Source organism: Megalobrama amblycephala, linkage group LG6, assembly GCF_018812025.1.
Source record: "Megalobrama amblycephala isolate DHTTF-2021 linkage group LG6, ASM1881202v1, whole genome shotgun sequence".
Classification (NCBI taxonomy): Eukaryota; Metazoa; Chordata; class Actinopteri; order Cypriniformes; family Xenocyprididae; genus Megalobrama; species Megalobrama amblycephala.
The window spans coordinates 27,541,913-27,561,815 of record NC_063049.1 but is presented as its reverse complement, the minus strand read 5'-3'; the positions used below and the strand labels follow the sequence as shown (position 1 = coordinate 27,561,815).

Below are 19,903 nucleotides of genomic sequence, written 5' to 3'. Positions count from 1 at the left end.
GACGCTGCTATCGATTCTTATAAATAACACAAACTAAGGTGACACTTACCATAGAGAAACATCCTACTCCAGTCGTGATTGCGAATCAGTTTCTTTTTGATTGACTACTTCAGACGTCTCATCGTCAGACTCAGGCTCGAATTGATACAGTAAAATTGATCTTTTCTGTCCATACATTGTATACAATGTCTTGCGAATTGATAGCTGTCATTCAGTTATGGCTATGGACCAATCACAAAGAATTGGGCCATCTGACCAATCAGTGCAATGTAGGCTCACGGAAAGGAGGGGTTTAGATAGACTGATTCTTTGAACTGCTTCTAACGAATCATTTACAAAACATTGATAACTGAGGTGAAATTAAGTGTATATTATGGGAAAACAAATGTTTTTTTTTGTTTTTTGTTTTTTTATGCATGCATGTAAACCTGTTGTAGGAGACTCCCAAAACAATATTAGGAACCTTAAAAAAGGAATAATAAGTGCCTTGATTTAAACCAGTGTTTTTTCTCTAAAATTAGAGACACTATTCTTTGTGGTAATCAACATTATGCCACCATTAAGTGCTGTTGATTAAGCTTAACTTGTACTGAACACGGAATATTTCCTTTAAAGCATTGTTTCCGTTTTAACACCCTGTGCATCATATTCACTATGTAATAAGATGTGATGAGGACCTCATCATGAGGTGATAACCTCCATCTCTATCAGTCACACTGCAGATGTTGTATAAGCTCAAGACATCAAAGGTATTTGAGAAGCCTAAGAGTGGAGACGTGGGACGTAGCGGCGAGCTTGTGGAGGAAGACCCCTACGCCGTTCAGATGATCAGCTGGTGTCCGCAAAGCCGTATCTTTTGTGTAGTCGGCATCAGCGCCCACGTCATCCTGTACCGCTTCAGCAAACATGACGCCAACACTACAATCACGGTGAGTTGAGAAAACTTCTGTTCTCTTAAAGGGATAATTCACCCAAACAATTAAATTCTGTCAACATTTAATCATCCTCATGTTGTTTCAAAACTTTCTGTCTGGTCTTTCTGTGGAACACAGAAGAAGATATTTTGAAGAATATTTCAACTGAATTTGTCCATACAATGAAAGCCAGTGGGGTCCAAAACAACTTTGGACCCAATTGACCTTTATTGACTGTACAGTCCTGCCATACTTCTTTTTCGAGTACATACTATGGATTTGATGCATTTACTTTACATTGTGTTTGAATACTCCATTAAAGTCCTTAGAGGTGCGGCTGCAGTGTGAGATGGAGGATGTCATCTCTCCGTCGGATACAGAGAACACTCCATGTTTTTCGGACCCCAGCGGTCTCTCACCCCAACCACAACCCCCCAGTCCCCGCAGCAACACGCCGGACAGCGCACGGGACAGCATCCCTTGCCTCAAGTTAGTCTACACAAAAATCTCACAATGTTTATGTTTTCCTACTGTATGTAGGACTTGACAGGACATAGTTAGCTTACTTACTTACTAGATAATAAAATATAGACAGTATTAGGTTAAATGAAAGTGTAACAGTCATATTAGATTCCACATAAAACTGAATTTGAATACTTACCTCTCAGGGTTAAAGATCGTATGATCCGAATGCCTCCTGGATACCAGGCAGAGCTGGTGGTTCAGTTATTATGGATCGATGGAGAGCCACCACAACAAATCACCAGCCTGGATTTAAACTCCGCCTATGGATTGTAAGTGACCCCTCCTCTTTTGTCATCCATTTTATTCAGACAATAGAATCTTCACTTTATTCTCTAATGTAATATTCTGTTCTCTACTGGCCCTTGCAAATAAATAACACAGTATTACCAATAAAATATTCTGTGGTAATACCAAGATTTTTTTTGGACTTATGTACCACGGTATATGAGTATGGTTATCAAACAATACACTGTAAACCCGAATAAGTTGGCAAAACTCAAAAAAAAAAGAAAAAAAAAAAGAGGCAATCAGTTAAGCAGAACTGGCAGATTTTTATTTTGTACTACTCATACATTTCAATTGCTCTTAACTTGAAATGTTTGAGTACACTCATACATTTAACTTAAAATTATCATGTAACCCCAATGTAAACATTTTTAGTGTAAAATTAGCTAGTTATAACAAGCTAATTCAAATAATGCTAACTTGCTAATTTGTTAATGTTAACAATAACTTTGTATAGCACTTGCTGAATGAGTACAGCAATACAAAGCATTTAACGTGCTTGCTCTCAGACTGCAAACTGCAAGCTCTCAAGCTGCATGCACTGCTTGTCACCATGATGTTAATGCTCCAAAAATCCACATTAATAGAAACTCTTCTAAATTAGCATAACAAAACATTAATCACTACTAAATCTCCCACTTAACATTAATATTGCACAAAAAAAACATTATATAACACTTCATTTTAGCATTTACTCTCCCTTTCAAGTGCCATGGGCAAAGCATGCTGGGACATAGAAATCCCAGTCCAGTTTCAGTTTCAGTTAAACTTAAGTTCATCTAAATTAAAAGAAATAAGTTCATAAAACTCAAAACAATGAAACAGTTCAGTTTACTTAAAATACATCAGTTCTGTGAACTTGAATACAATTTCTTAGAAAGAAAGTTCTAAATACACAAAGTTAATTTGACTGAACTAATTTGTTTAATTTAAGTTTGTCCTACTCAAACCAATTAATTATTTTGAGTGTTAGGGTTTACAGTGTATTGTGTGGTATATGAGCTTTAATATCTCTTCTTCTCTGACTCATAATATCAGTCCTCCCATGTTTAACTTAATTGATTTTGTCATCATCAAAACTCCAGATTCATGTCCAGCTGTTAATATCCCAGCTCACGGAGTGTTTGATGTTTTCAATTAAAGTGCTGAAACTCTTAATTATAATTTGGTCTCCTTTCAGATATTTCACTTGTTGTCATCCTGTTTTGATTCAGTTGCAAACACGTGCAACCTTAATCTCCAAAGCATTATTACGAGCAAAGGTTACCATGGTGATGTCTGGCTACAATGGACAGAAAGACTTTGAATTCAGCCCAGCTGATTAAATGTCACTGCATACTCAGTGTCATTCAGACTGAGTTTGTGTGTGTGTGTGTGTGTGTGTGTGTGTGTGTGTGTGTGTGTGTGTGTGTGTGTGTGTGTGTGTATCTCTTGAGATTTGTTTGTTCATAACTGGGCCCCGAGGTGTGGGTTTTACCAGTGATTGATGAAACATTTTAAAACCACTCTATAGCAACTGATCTCATAAGGTAGCATACCCCTTGTAGAAATATTCTTTCTCTTCTACCCTTTGTAGAACATGTTAGACAAAATAAGAGTTTTATTTATTTTTTTTATTTAAAAATGTAGGGTTTTAATATTTCAGAAAGAAATCAAAACTACAGTGAATAACAAAAAAAAAGTAAAAATTTTAACTGTTAATTTAAATACTGTTTTTAATATATTTTAAAGTTTTATAGCACGTTACATTTTTTCAGGATTCTTTGATGAATAGAATGTTCAAAACAACAGCATTTATTTGAAATAGATTCTTTTTTGTAACAAAGTAAATGGTTTACTGACCCCAAACTTTTGAAAAATCGTACTGACCCCAAACTTTTGAACGGTTGTGTATATGTATTTTTCTTTTTAGTTAGTATTTTTAGATTTTTAATATATTCAGAGTTTATACTGAATTGACTTTTAATTGGGGATGCACTAATACCAATAGATGTATCTGTATCAAGCCCGATACTGCACTTGTGTACTCGTACTAATTAAAAAGCTACAATAACAGCAACCGATACCACACAGCATGTGTACAGTACAGTGCTTATGACAAAGAAACACAGACAACAGAGCAAACAGAGGGCAGAATGGATATACCAGAGAAGGATGTCTATGAAGTAAATGTATCAAATTAATAGATCTGATAAACGAAAAACGAAGTGGATTGAACGTGCAGCGGCACAGACACGCCACCTTGTCGAACACACATTTTTTCACAGACATCGCTGGAAAGTTTGTATTTTGGCCGATTATGTCAATAGCAAAGGTAAAACAAGGCACATATTAATAATGTTAACTGGTGGTAAAAAATGGCAGTGACGCACAAAATAATTAATATACATAAACCAGAAATAGTTTCTCGTGAGCACCTAAAAGTTTTTCATGCGCATGCGAAAGTCTGTATATATATATATATATATTATTTTTTTTGTTTTTTGCAAAGGTCCCTTGAGAGGCTCGGTAACATTTATCAGAATCTGGTGGGGTATATAAACTGAGCAGAGCTGTATGTTGCATTTAGTATTTGTATTTAGTCATAACTGCGATAGCAAAAGTATTGTTAGTCATGACTAAACTTGACTTTATAATGATCTTTTGTATAACTAAGTCTTTAATATGAAGCATAGTTGTGTATGGTCAGTGAGTGTGTGTGTGTTTGTACAGGTTGGCTCTAGGAAACTGCAATGGTTTGGCAGTTGTGGACTACCTGCAGAAAACTGTTCTGCTGTGTATGAACACCCTGGAGCTCTACGGATCTGCAGACCCTTTCCAGCGACTAACACGCTCTCCTCGCAAAAACCGGCAGTCTACATCAGGTACACATGCACAACGTGTCTCAAAAACCTGCAAATGTTCAAATACAAGTCACTGGCATGTATCTGCAAACATCCACAGCATTTCAGCCATAAAAAACAAACTTTGCAAATCTCAGGCTGTCTAATTTCTGTCCTTGCCTGTAAATATTCTGTCTCTCTTCCATTAAACTCACACACAGTCCCTCTCTCTAACTGCATGGGACAGACTGCATTCATGGTTGCCTTCTCTGCATGTCGTCTGTTGTATCTCTGTTGCTGTTGGTCTTTGCCTGAGCACGACACCTAACAGAGAACACAGCGTAACCTGCCATACGGACTTGCTGTTACTAATCCAGCACAGATCTTGCTCCACCTGGCCTCCTCTATCCTCCTACCCTGACTACTCACACACACACACACACACACACACACACTAACACAGACCATCCAGAGAAAGATGTTATAAGTGAAAGCTGGAGATGAAGATCTGTTTTCATAGAGCTTCATCAAAAGGAAGCTGTGGGGAGGCGGCCATGCTGGCTCCTCACTTCAAAGCGGTCGCTCTCCCTCCTCTTGTTCAGGCAGCCGTATCTTTAGAAACCGAGAGGCTTTGAGCCGACATGGAGATACAGAGGTGGGCAGAAAGGTCGTTTGGTGCGGTCGAAGAGTGATTTTGATCCGTACTTTATGTAAGCTCTTGAAAAAGAGAGAGAACGTCTTAACGCTCACCCACACACTATGGCTGGTGTGTATTCCCATCTGATGACCTGAAGGGCCAGAAGTCCCCCTCAGTTTTCATTCTATCATTGATTACATTCTGTAGTTTTTCTCTTCATTTATGGTGGAATCCAAAAGTCTGAGACTACTGGTTAAAATGTTTCTAAAATTTTCAATGCAGTTTTTCATTGCAAATGATATTGTCAGTATAGCAAACTGACTGCACTAATTAGTAATTTTTTCTCGTTAAAACTGTTAATATTACTTTTGTGTATTTTTAGTACTTTTATATACAGTACACTACTGTTCAAGAGTTTATTTTACAATAAAAAAATATATATATATATTGTGAAAGTTAGAAAGAACTGTTTTCTATTTTAAATTATTTATAATGAAATGTATTCCTGTGATTGCAAACTGAATTTCAAGGCCATTACTCCAGTCTTCAGTGTCACATGATCCTTCAGAAATCATTCCAGTATGCTGATTTGGTTCTCAAGTGACATTTATAATGAATACATTAATCATGGCTGATTGAGAACTGGTCACAAATATTCCTATTTGATTAGTGACAAAAAAAAAAAAAATAGTGTTAAATATTTCTTATTCATGATTTATCATTAATAAATTTGTAATTTGTAATTTAATACGTTTGTCTCCAAGTTTAAAATAAATTTTGAATCCCAGAATTTCACTCAGGTCTCAGACTTTTGAACCCCCCTTTATCGGTGATGCCACAGTTTACACTGTAAAAAATTAAAATGGTTGGTTACCTTATATTCAACAAATGCAATATTGTGATGCAGCGACTACCTACTGTCAGATATTCACACTTGGTTTAGACAGGGTATCTGTCTGCAAATTTAATTCACACATGCATATATGCACTTTTAGTTAGACACAGATGAGAGGAACCATTTTTATTTGTTCATATTTTGTACTTATGTTATTTATGTTGGTTTGTTTGTTTGTACAATTTCATTGCCACAGTTGAGGTGGCTGTTAATCCCAGAAAGCTGTTTCCTTCTGTTTAGCTCTTATGTTTTGTTGTTTTTTGGGGGGGAATAAGAAAATACAAAAGGTTAGGCTTCATTTTCCAAGCTTCATTCCTTCATTCTCTCCCTCAATACACTGGGTCTTGCTCAGATTGTGGTCACACGCGTTTTGTCACTCTGAGCTTGTTTTGTTCTTCTCTCCTCCTCTTTTCCTCCCTCGCGCCATCTCTCCTCTTATGGGTGGCGGTGCTGGGGCATGGGGGCGCTGTTGCAGACTTTTGCATGCGCGGCCTGTCTAGCTTTTATTCAGATTCAAAGAAACGGATCCGTACTTCCTACCAGAGTAAGTCACGTCTCAGTGAAACAGCAAGGACAACAGCAAGGAGACAAAGCACAGACATTGGGATGCCATTTATCAAAAATTTGTTGTTTTGATGAAGTTTACCAGGTAGATTTACTATTCCGCATTATATTCGGTACAAGATATTATTATTATTTGTAGTAATTTAATTAATTGTTACAGAATATCATAACATATCCTGAATTTGCACACATTGATACATCCAGTCACAATCTTTGATTGTCTCCTTGCTAAGTGTTTTATTGATTTGTGCTAAAGGTTTATGTAATGAACCATTCAACCATTTCCATTTAATCAAAATATAGGATTTTTGTGTGTGTGTGTTTTTCATACTAATAAAAGTCAACTAATTTTACTAATTCAAGTAAACATCGTTAAAAATAGAGAAGCTTTTGGAAATCAAAAATTCCCTCTGCCGATGGAATTATCACATTTGTGAAAATGAGGCTTTCACTGCATTCCTCTATATGACCATAATATTTCATTATGAAGTTACTGTTATTCAGTACTTCAGTTTGCACGCACTCTCATCAACTGATTGTTATTGCTGCAGTGCAGGCCTTATCATTTACCGTCGTGCCTTGAGTAACGTCAATACGTTTTTTGTTTCTTCTTTCTCTCTCCTGCATACACACATGCATGGAATTGTTGGTGGTGTTGGTACACATGTTTGATTCTGGAGTTAATATACCTGTATATATGTGGTTGAACAGCTCATGTTCACAGCAGACAAGAGTAGAACAGCCAAGTCATGGCTAAAAAAAGTATATTAAATGGTTAGTTAAAAGAGTTTAAAAACTGCATGTTATGAAGATGTATACACATCTTCCTTGTATCGCTCCAGGATCATGATAGTGTCTCAGACCACATTGTTTGTCCTGGTGGTTTGATGCATGCAGATGTGTTTGGTGGTAATGGAACCGAGTGATATTATCATCTGCTTCCTCTTACTGTGCCTTCCATGTTCCTCCATGGCAGGCCTTACGGAGCTTTCTGATAATCAGGTGTCTTTGGACCTGGAGAGGAGCAAGTCACCCACCTCAGGTAACCAGACCCACTCATGACCACACTCACCTCTGATATTCTCACTACTTCTAATAATCACATATACTTCTACCTTTGAAAGGCACACCCACTTAATACAACCACACCCATGACCACACCTACCTCAAATACAGGGTTTTTCCTAGGTCAAAACGGTGGACAAATACGGCCATCCACACACGCAATACAAAGTACCCTACCTATGTGAACTGTGAGCCCAGTACTGACAATAAATCCAAAATAATTGCAAAGAATCAGTCATAAGATCATAAGATAAAGGCCTTAGAACTATTTTATATTTAAATATCTGTATATTTATGTAAAAGTCACTCAATAACTGATTTGAAAATTTAATAATCATTTGACCAAGCCCACCTCAATAGCCATATCACCTTTTACAATTGCACCTACACTCTAAAAAATGCTGGGTTAAAAACAACCCAAGTTGGGTTGAAAATGGACAAACCCAGCGGTTGGGTTAAATGTTTGCCCAACCTTCTGGGCAGTTTTATTTAAACCAACTATTGTTTAAAAATTGCTATATGGCTAGCTTAAAATTAACCCAAAATAGTTGGGAAATTGAAAACCAGGTGCAATTAGAGGCAACAATAATAGACAAAAGGTGAATGTTTATTAATAAGCTTTAATATTTTATTAATATAAATTTAATAGTTTAATAGTTTATTAATATAAATTTATTAATAAGCAATTTAATAAATGTTTATTGTTTAATAATTATTCATTGAACATTAATAAATGTTCATTTCCAACATACTTTGGCTTAATTTTAATTAAGCAATACAGTATTTTTTAAACAATAGTTGAGTTAAATAAAACTACCCAGCAGGTTGGGCAAACATTTAACCCTACCGCTGGGTTAAAACAACCCAATTGCTGGGTTTGTCCATTTTCAACCCAACTTGGGTTGTTTTTAACCCAGCATTTTTAAGGTGTGTCCCAATTTGCGCACTATTCTATGCCATTTTTTAGTATAAATATTGTAACTTGTTTCAGCTTTCGTTATGTAACAAAAGGGGAGGGGCTACCAGGCTTTTGTATGATGAAATAATCTTATAAAATTCATACACTAGATGTTAGTGCACAGTATAAATGCATAGTGTATAGTATGTCAGTACATTTGATAAAATGCAGCTGCAGCTGACCACCCTAGCCACACCCATGTTTGGCCACACCCACCCCATATAACCACAACCATACCATTCCTAACCCTCATAGTCACTCACCACAGCAAACAATGACAGGGAGAGTATTTGAAAAAACTGTTTCAAGAGTCACTATTTTTAAAATTCCAATGAAAATATCACACATTCCAGCTTTAATGACAAAAACGCTAAAATAATGCTCACAAAAACCTTCAAACCTCTTTTTTCCCTTCAGTTTCCCCACAGCACAGGTCTTCAGTCCCTGGAGGCTCTTTCCACCACTCTCTTACTTCCACTGTCTTTGTTTCTCCTTTCGTCTTTAAAGCTATCATAACCTGTGTAGAATTTTTATGAGAATATGATAATGTTATAGAGCTTTACTCAATGTTTGCATCGTCTCAGTGGGTTGAAGATGATGACAACAATGGTCCTTGTCCTTAAGGATCTAAATAGAGCTCTTAATTTAGAAGTATTTCAGTAAAGCTTTGATTTCTCTTGGGAAGAAATATTGCTTTGTGTTTTTGTTGTTTGAAATATCAGAGGCACATTTTGTGTGATGTCTCAAGAATACAAAATTTGGTGTCTGTTTTTCTCTCTCTCAGTTCACTCTCATGTCTCAGTACAGTTGAAGCTTCTGCTTGTTTTTTCCAGTTCTCAGCTCAGCAGGCAGCCTGAAAGATGGAAGTCGCTCGGGAAGGCGAGCTGAGGGCTGTAGCCTGACATTAGTAATTTTAGAGATCGAGAGGAGACATGAGGTTCACTTCTGAACGCATTTAAAGGAATTCAAATTCAAAAAAGAACATTAGGTTATTGTTTAACCTAACCTCAACCTGTATGAATTTCTTTCTTTTGTGAAACCAAAAAAAAAAGAAGACATTTTGAAGAATGTTCACTGTGCTCATTTTCATACAATGACAGAATTGAAACTGTTCCTTTAAGAGCTCAAGACTGTAGTGAAGCATACAGTCAGATATGTGTGATTTTTCTCTACAATGTTCTGTGGTGAAGAACTGGCTGTCAGAACTGTATCCTTTGTGTGTTTTCTTCTGTGGGATTTGTTGCGTTGGCTTCAGGCTGCTGAGTAATTCAGATATGCTTTTGTGGAAGCAGCTATTATGACAGGAGTCAGGAAATGGCCTTCTATGATTGGCTGGGGAATTCTGCCAAAAAAATTGGAATGAGTTTCCAGGCATCAGCCACAGAAGCATTAAAAGAGAGTTTGAAGGACTAGTAGAGAAAATATAAATAATGATGATGATGATGATGAGGGAGAATATGATGAAGAAAACATTATTTAGAATAGATTTGAGTAGATTTCATTGCATTCATATTGGTATTTGGTGCATGTAAATGTGCCTGGGTATTTGTTTAAATATAGACACTTGGCCCTGTGAACTTTTATAAAACACTAGTCACTAGTTTAAAATGTCCAAAATACTGTACATGCATCACAGTAGAATTGCATAATTTTTGTCTTTTTTTTCTCCACCACATCTCAAATTATGTACAGTATGGGGTTTAATCGCAATCTGGGGTGGAAATGATGATGGAGACATTTTAAACTTTTTTTTTTTTTTTTATAAAATGCCAGATTTTCTAATATCCTAATACTTCATATTTTCACACATTTTGCATAATCGGACACAATAACAGCTGATTGAAAAATAACGCAATAATGTAAATATAAAATATTTCTTGTTATATAATAATGTAGAATAATACATATTATCCTCATAAATTATATTTACCTTGATTTCTATGATTTCCTCACACATTACACATCTCATAATTAATCTCAAACTCAAGCAAACAAGTACCCTAACTTTTCAAAAAATGTATGTGTGGCAAAATAGATTTTTTGTGTGTGGTGGTGGAAATTACACCACCAAGGAGCTGTCACAATTTTACACAAATTATCACACAATAAACATTGAATAAATTATTATTTATCTTTGAGTAGTTCTTTTTAAAAAAAAAAATAAAATAGTAATTAATATTTAATGATATTTTTTTCATATTTGTAAGAAGAACAAAACAATAAAATCTGTATGTGAAAGGCATTTAAAAATAGTAAGATGAAGATGTCATGCATTATATATATATATATATATATATATATATATATATATATATATATATATATATATATATATATATATATATATGCAATGGCATAAAAATGACTAGACATAAAAGGTTCCCATAGTAGAAGAAACATGAGTCTAAACTTGATATTTGAAAGTGAAAAGTTTGAAAGTCTGGAAAACAGGCAAGGATCCAATTTAGGGATCCAGTTCCTCTATTAACATTATGCCTTACGCTAGTTAGAGGTTACAGGCAAAAGGCTGTTATTAGCATATCAAAACTATTTGTTGAGCTATATTCACAGGAAAGATTTCGAACCTTAGAATGATGGAAATTGGCTGCGTCCAATAAATGTTTGATGACACAGTTGTTATTTGACCTTTTTATTTGTTATTCTAGCTCAGCTTTTAGATGTGTGCTTTTGAAAGTAGCAATAAGCCAGACGAGATGAATAATGAATGAACTCAAGATTGTGCAGATGTTTCTGCTGCTGTTTTTCATGTGTTTGCTCAGGGGTACAGACCCTTTACCATTACAAGCACTTCCTGTGCTAACTTCACCTCAGCTTACATAAAATTACCCTCTGCTTTAGCTGCTAATGTATTTACTTTATCTGTAAAAGGTTGATGTCATCATATTGTCTTTTGATTTTTTTTCATCATACAGTTTTTCTCTACCATATATCGCATGTTTCTCTCATCTTATTTATTTCCACTTATTCATATCATCTCGGACCTCCAGCATCATCTCTCCTCTCTGTTTTTCATTCTCCCCTGTTCTCCATCGGGTCCAGTAATTGGGCCGCACTCTACTTTGAAGTTCTTAGAAATCTCTCTGTCTAGTCGACTAGTTGTTGTTGTTTGTTTGGGTGTTGTTTTTGTCAGCAGTTGAGGTGGGTTGCTGAGACCCTGTTTATTGTGGCACTTTTCCAGGTGGTTAATAAGCCGAAATGTCAGCCATTGACTGTGATGTGCAAAGATATTTTTTAGTAGAAGAAAAAAAAAAAAAAAACCCTGGAACGAAAGGGATAAATAAGAGCAGAAAAAAAATGGATGTGAAAGGACAGAAAGCTGTAATTTGTTTTCTGTTTTTCTGATGAGCTTATTGTTCCTGTCTAACCTGAAGATGAGTGCACATTAAACCCCTGCCAGAGCACAAAAGCTTTACTTAATGTGTCATATCATCATGAAATATTCAAAACATTTCCTCCTGATAAGAGATGACATTTATTGTGTCATTTTCAGTCTATACCTTGCTATCGCTGTATTTTGGAGCTTGCTTACAGCTCTTTATTAGCTGGTCTAATTTGGCCATTTAGGTGGTTAATCAGCTTAATTATGTACAGGGTATCTGTTTAACCATAATCACCTTAGACCAGCTAGAAGTCTGTTCCAAAACACAACCATTTGCAGGTTATATACTATAAATACTATATTGCTGGTATATGTTTACTATTATAGCCATTAACAGATCAGTGATAATGTTTACATAGCTAAAAAGTATCACAAGCTCAGGGATTGTCGTTCTTGAGTGCTGCTGTCCTGCAGAGTTTTGCTCCGACCCATCTCACCTTCCTTCATGTAGCTTTAGTAATCCTAAAGCTGCACTCCAGGACCATTGTTACTGGTACACCGTTGTCGCTTGCGAAAACAAACTGGCGGCACAGTGGGTGATTCAGAGGGTGGTAATATTATAATAAGATCCCCTTCCTACGTCACAAGGGGAACGAAATCTGAACGGCTTGTTTCTTTAACATGCTTGCAGAGAAAGGCTTACCAAAACAAAGTTACAGGGTTGTCCTTTTTCATGTTTTCTGGTTTGGTAGATGCACCGGGGACCCGATTATAGCACTTACACACGGAAAAAGTCTGATTTTCATGATATGTCCTCTTTAAAGGTATGGGGTAGTCAATGTTTTCATAAATACTGTTTGTTATACTGATTGAAACTCTCTACACATCCTGATAGCAATCAATGACAGAAGTGGTCTTAATATTAAATGTACATATATCTTCTGTGGAAGTCTCAGGACTAAAAATGTTCATCCATTTATTGCATTTGGTCCATGCACCTTGCTCACGCAGACTTCACGTGTCATCAGCTTGTTCAGTGAGGCTTTGCGAGTTGTAGACAGACAGTCACTGAGTGCCACAAAGACATAGCAGGCACCTACAGTTCCTCCTGAACCAAAACAACAAGCTTATGCTGCGTTCACACCATGTCTTAATGAGAGAGATGGCAACCCGTGATGTTCTACTCGGAGCTGTTCACGTTCTCTGACTTGGAATTATGAGTTTCTATGGCAACACAATCAATGCTGAAATGAATCTACAGCAGTCAGGTGGTACAAGTCAGAGCTCTTTAAGTTGTTTACATTTATTTTTATTGTAATGTTATGTGCTTTGAGACATGAGCTAATTTACCACCGTCTCTCGTGACGCTTCGCAAACTCTGCTCTGGCTGTGCGTGTTCATGTGTTTTGGAGGAGGCGTGGCTTTAGAGAACTCTCTGAAGGGAGGGTGGGATCTAATGCTTTCAAAGCTAGCTTGCTATTGCTAGCCTCTCCGAAATTGCCTACACTACCTTTAATTTCTCCCAAAACAGTCTTACTGACTCCAAACTTTTGAATGCTATTGAATGATGGATAAAAAAATGTGAATTTATACGTTAGTATTTGGTTTGTGCTACATACCACACATTTGAATGATACATTTGTGATGAGATGTTGACTCCTGTGGCAATTTTTAGACTGGAAAAAACAGTTCAAAGAAATTATGATTTACTAATCGTTAGCTTTTCATGAAAAAAATAATGATTTGAGAGTCATTCCACACATTGTAATAGCCCTGTTTTAGATACCAGTATTTTGTGCTCTTCAGCTATGTCGTCACCTTTTACTTTTCTCTGTTTTCAAAGAAAGTCAGAGCACAAGTGCTCTGTTGTCCCTTACATGTCCCGTACATTTCTCTCCATTTAACTGTTAATCCCTTCATCCACTCTGATATTTTTATCTCTCTGCAAAACCAGTTCTTATTCTATTTTTTAAGTTTTAAAGGAGCTAACAGGTTATTAGTTTTGTCTTCTTGGTTGTTGATTATCATACACAGCTGACAGCTGATTTAAAGGGATAGTTCACCCAAAAATGAAAATTTTATGTTTATCTGCTTACCCCCAGCGCATCCAAGATGTAGGTGACTTTGTTTCTTCAGTAGAACACAAATGATGATTTTTAACTCCAACCGTTGCCGTCTGTCAGTCAAATAATGCGAGTGGATGGGAACTTCTACTATAAGAGTAAATAAAACTTGCATAGACAAATCCAAATTAAACCCTGCGGCTCGTGACGACACATTGATGTCCTAAGACACGAAACGATCGGTTTGTGCGATATACCGAACAGTATTTATATCATTTTTTAACTCTAATGCACCACTATGTCCAACTGCATTCAGCATTCGCTTAGTGAGGTCTGATCGCGCTCTGACAACAGCAGTGATGTCTCGCGCATATACTTCAATGAGAGCGAGACATTACTGCCGCTGTCAGAGCGCGATCAGACCTTACTAACGAGTGCTGAACACAGTTGGACATAGTGGTGTTTTAGAGGTAAAAAATGATATAAATACTGTTCGGTTTATCGCACAAACCAATCGTTTCGTGTCTTAGGACATCAGTGTGTCGTCATGAGCCGCAGGGTTTAATTTGGACTTGTCTATGCAAGTTTTATTTACTCTTATAGTAGAAGTTCCCATCCACTCGCATTATTTGACTGACAGACGGCAACGGTTGGAGTTAAAAATCATCATTTGTGTTCTACTGAAGAAACAAAGTCACCTACATCTTGGATGCGCTGGGGGTAAGCAGATAAACATCAAATTTTCATTTTTAGGTGAACTATCCCTTTAAGAAAGTACTGATGCGGCGTATTTTAGTATGGCTAGTATGTATGTATTGCAAAAATTATTTATCTACTATTGAGAGTGAAATTTTACAAGGCAAGAATTAGAAGAGAGCAATCATAAGATTTGGAGGGCAGATGGTTCAAGAAAGGACTGAGAAAGGCCATTAATGTAAAAGTTGAATAACCAGGAGGCCTGTGATATGCTTGTCAGCCTCTCACAACACAGTTCTCTCATCTTTACCCTCGGCAATTTGGCCTCAATTCACACAGCAATCATGATTTATGTTGTCAGGTCGACACCTGCAGTGAGTCTTATGAAATTATCATGTGTGATGAGGTTAAATGCTGGGGGAATCTCCACCGTTCTACAACTGATGTTGTAGGTGCAGGTGCTGCTCAGTAAATTCTACCTGATATTTTCCAAGAAATACTTTTCTGAGAAATGAACATTGAACAAAGGTCAATGCAAGGGCATGCCTAGATTCCTCAAATTAAAGACTAAAAGCTCTGATATTGTATCAGTCCCTTAACAGATTCAAAATCACATTCACCAAAACAAATTACTTTTATTAAAACTTGCATGTGTATAAATCTTAAGATGGTCTTAAGAGGCATGTACGCGTTTAAAGGGTTAGTTCACCCAAAAATAAAATTTCTGTCATTAAGTACTCACCCTCATGTCGTTCCACACCCGTAAGACCTTTGTTCATCTTCAGAACACAAATTAAGATATTTTTGATGAAATCAGAGAGGTATATGACTCGTCCATAGACAGCAATATAATCAACACTTTCAAGGTCCAGAAAGGTACTAAAGACATCATTAAAAACGTCGACGTGACTGCAGAGTTTCAACCTTTATTTTATGAAGTGACGAGAATACGTTTTGTGCGCAAAAACAAAACAAAAATAACGACTTTATTCAACCATCTCTTCTCTTCCCTGTCATTATCCTTTTGGAATTAACTTTTTGTAAAAAGAAAGAGGAATTGTTGAAAGATAGTAAGTCACGTAAAGATATAGCTAAGACCAGATTGGTGGGATCCATAATGTGTTTGAGTTGTGACAATAGCAGATTATTTTAAAATTGTTGTGCATGATTTTCTCCTTTTTTAGCATACCTCTGCAACCTCCTGTTATAAATCCGATGACCTATAATAAGAAGCTGTTTGGCTATATGTGATTCAGCCTAGCATGTGACAGTGACTGTGTGATCTTTGATTTCCAGCACCCTACTCCCCTTCCCTCCATAATGACCCTCGAGGCACAGGGGAACCTGTGTCCAACCTCCGGTCCTGCCACTACAGTCCTGTCTTTTACCTGTTGGACAATGGTAAGAATGTGTCCAGACCCTTAAAAACACCCACACACACCAAGCCCGTGGCTCATGCGCTTCTCCGTCTGAATTTGCGTGTGTGTGGGTGTTTGTTTTGGGGATTGCATGCTGCAGTAGATGTAGCCTTACGCTCGTAGTGCCCTGTGCCACGCTCTGTGCTCCTGAGGTGTAGGTGTGTGTGAGTGTGTATGCGAATGTGTGTAAGTGTGCTTCACGTGTGGCTATTGTAGGCATGTGTGTGACTGGGGCATGGTAGTAAGTAGTACAGTATGTGTTGTGTGTGTTGACGAAAGGGGTGATATTGTGACTAGCCTAGACAGAGCGTTGATCGTTGAGGTCCAGTTGGTTCAAATAACCCTAAATCTTTTTCTCTCTCTTTTTTTGGCTTTATTTAGACCCCAACAGGCTCTCAATGTTTTTTCTTTAGCCTTCAGTAGCTCCACCATCCATGCTTGTTTGTGTGCTTTATTGAGAACATGCTAGTTTTTTGCTATCCCACATGCTAATGTGTTTGTAGACATTTACAGTACCATCTTGAAATTGAATTCATTCCCTGGTTAATGTAACTTATCAATGACTAGTACTCAGCATGTTGGTAATTGTTTAATCTGTAATCTTGCATTTTTTTTTATTTAAAAGTCATGGAAGGCATAGCAAATATCTACAGTTTAAACATATATTTAGTTGGTTTGGTGCAAAGTTGTCCTAGGTTCAATTTTGGAATGACTAGAATTAGCTATATGTTATGTGCCTACTATAGATTGTTTGCCTAAACAATAGTTAATTGACTAATGTAAAATGGATTAATGTGATGTGAATGCTACACAAATGCGGCAGACTGCAAAGCTTTGAGAGCATGACAGAGAGAATGGCTACAAGCATGAGAATTATATCTATGCTAATAATGATTTTGTTCACTTTTGAAAATGTGCTGCATGTGAATGGCCTTAAGTGTTGGCTCATTTTAAAAATATCAAAAAACTACTAGGTCACCAAATTGGTGATGCTAATTAGTATGGAATTCTTTTGCCAGACAGAAGTAAATGAATATATTTTTGATGAAAGGCTTACAAGAAAGCAAAAATGCTCAAGATTAGCCTTTTTATTCAAGCAAAAACAACTATTGCATGTTTCTGAAATGAAATTCCTTTGAATTCATTGTAGAGTTTGGCATCTGCATCTTTACTCCTGACGTATATCCGCCTCTATGAATTAGTGGAAAATGACCTGAGCTGAAAGCAAAGGAGTCTGTAATTTATGCAAATTGCAGTGCAGGATAGCAGAAGACATTTTTTTGTGATCATTCCAAAAACAATCCCAAATTACTGTTCATCTGAGTCTGGCTCACAGAGGAGTCGACGGGATTGAAGCCATGGTGTTCGGAACATTCTAACGAGCAGCTAAACGACTCCTGAAATTGTGCCCATGGAAAAAAGAAAAAAAAAAACAAACAAACAATAAAACAGGGTGGCCACTTGAGGCCTGATGTTGAAATCAATGGATGCCAGCTGTTATGTTTGCCATTGTAGCTGTGCCGCTGGATAACAATAACCAAAGATGTCCAACACGGGTTTATATATATATATAAATAATAGATACAGATAATATAGCTTGCAAAATGGCTTTAATGTGCTTCTCTCATATCAACATGTAGGTAGTCCACACACCTCATCTCGATCTATCTTTCATGTTTACACACCTGCACATGTGTGTTCAGACTGATCTTATCAGTGTCAAGGGTAATGGGAAGGATTCCACATCTAAGGCACAGGTTATTGATCCTGGAATTTTAATTACTGCCATTTCCAGGAGCAATTTCCGCTTTGTCTGACGCTCAAATCTCATCTATCTCCACATCCCTGGAAGAAGAGAGAGAGCGAGAGAGAATGAAATTATACATTTTGTAAATCGTTTACCTTAAGTAGATCTTATGTTTAACTTTTTTTTAATTATGTTGCTGATATCTGAGGTTTAATCCAGTGTTTTAAAGACCAATGAAGTCAAAATTGGAATATTGTTGCTTTTAGACCATGACTGTTAGCAAATCCTTTAAGAAAAAGCCTAAAGATATGACCCATTTCAGATTGTTTCAGTAGGAAATCAAAGTTTGCCTGGTTAAAAATCACCTTGCATTCAAAATTAAATTTTAACATTTTTGCAAGCAACATATAAAGGACTCTTAAAATTGTGAAACAGGGGCCTTGCTCCAGCCAAGATGAACGGGAGTGCTAATGGATAGCTTTCTCCGGATTATTATAGACCTCCTTGGTCAACACTGGAAAGCAAATTGCATTCATCAAACCATTACATGGAGGCCTTAAGTGGAAAAGCATTAGCACCATGCTGAAAATGACATTCTTAAATCACACCCTACTTTAAAAACATTTAATTGAAATGAGGCTAAGGAGGAGAGTGTCAACTTGGGAAGTAGTCTGCTTGGTGTGTTTTAGCGTTCTGAACAGAGTGCATCATATAAATAAGAGACTTTGAGAGACTTTTTCGGGATAAGATGCCTGATATTTAATAACCTTTGCCTGCATAGCAATGGAAACTGATATTGAATTAGTACTCTCAAATATATATTTTGAATTCTTCTGTTAAATCCCATTTCAGCAGTTATCTTGCCATATATTGTTCCTGATATTCAGTTCAGTATACACTCTAACCTTTGCGGTGCAAAATGCTTGCAAAATGTTGACCTTGCTTTATTTGATCTCTTTACACTTTATTTTGAAACTTTGTGTGTTATGTTTTGCCAATGGTGTGTGCATGCCCATATGTAAATGTTTTTTTTTTTGTGTGGTTTCTGTTCAATAGTGTACAATTGACCATACATTCTATTCTGAAATATTTTGGAATTATTTGAATCAATTCATGAGTTTTTCCATATCAAAATGGAAGGAAATGAAAATAAAAAATGGATCATGATTTATTGTTTTATGCATTTGTGCTTAGATGCATTCTGCATGTGTGCGTTTGCTTTTGTAAAGACAAGTACAGACGAATCTGTTTGTCTGGTGGCAGTATGCGATCGGGCATGACTGTCGAATGAAACGTCACATGTCAGTGTGTACACCTGCATGTTACACGAAATGATTTATTTATTTATTTTTTAATTTGAGCTGATCTCTTTATTTTCTTGACCTCTGCATCTTTTGCCTTTTGTTTTGGTTTCTTAAATGGATTAATTGCTCCTTCCTGTCCTATTTTGTTTTGTTTCAGTCAAGGGACCAGGCAGAAAGTTAAGTCTACCCACAGATCTTAAGACTGATCTTGGTACGGTAGGCCGAAAGCGAGCAGTTCTTTTTCTTTATTCTTGCCTTCGATTCATCAACTTTCTCTGTTTCCATCCTGTTGAGAATGACATGATGAAGCCCCTTGTCTTTGCATTTTAAAGTTCATTTTTAATGCATTTTTATTCTTTCACTTTCTTCTCATTTGAATTCATGAAGTGGCGCAAAATTTCCCTCCTCACATTTCTGCGTGTGGCCTTTTTTTAAATTATAAATATGCTTCTCAGTGTACATTTTGCAAGTGTTTACAAAGGTGGTTTGTTCAACATAATCATTTTTAAGTTGAGAAAGGTATCACTCTGAAATCTCGCTCTTTCGCGACTGGTTCATCCTTTACGTCTAAGCGGCCTTGCTTCATCGTAATTGGGTCATTCTGTACCTCAGAACATGCTCTAACCCTATTGGACCATTCTCTAACTCTATGAAAGCCTGCTCATTTGTG

At 36.7% G+C, this 19,903-nt stretch overlaps 1 protein-coding gene across 11 annotated transcripts in view; it reads left to right on the top strand.

Annotated features, from left to right (window-relative positions):
• stxbp5l (syntaxin binding protein 5L) overlaps window positions 1-19,903 on the top strand; it is a 195,240-nt gene that overhangs the window by 154,567 nt on the left and 20,770 nt on the right. For 3 of the 11 annotated variants that reach the window (XM_048193626.1, XM_048193625.1, XM_048193631.1), the window contains exons 15-22: window positions 712-929; window positions 1,237-1,403; window positions 1,583-1,708; window positions 4,437-4,588; window positions 6,554-6,622; window positions 7,619-7,684; window positions 16,061-16,165; window positions 19,391-19,444. In XM_048193626.1, coding sequence (XP_048049583.1) covers window positions 712-929; window positions 1,237-1,403; window positions 1,583-1,708; window positions 4,437-4,588; window positions 6,554-6,622; window positions 7,619-7,684; window positions 16,061-16,165; window positions 19,391-19,444 — 957 coding nt within the window. The remainder of the gene's footprint in view (window positions 1-711; window positions 930-1,236; window positions 1,404-1,582; window positions 1,709-4,436; window positions 4,589-6,553; window positions 6,623-7,618; window positions 7,685-16,060; window positions 16,166-19,390; window positions 19,445-19,903) is intronic. The other 8 variants (XM_048193630.1, XM_048193629.1, XM_048193634.1 and 5 more) reach the window with 5 other exon arrangements.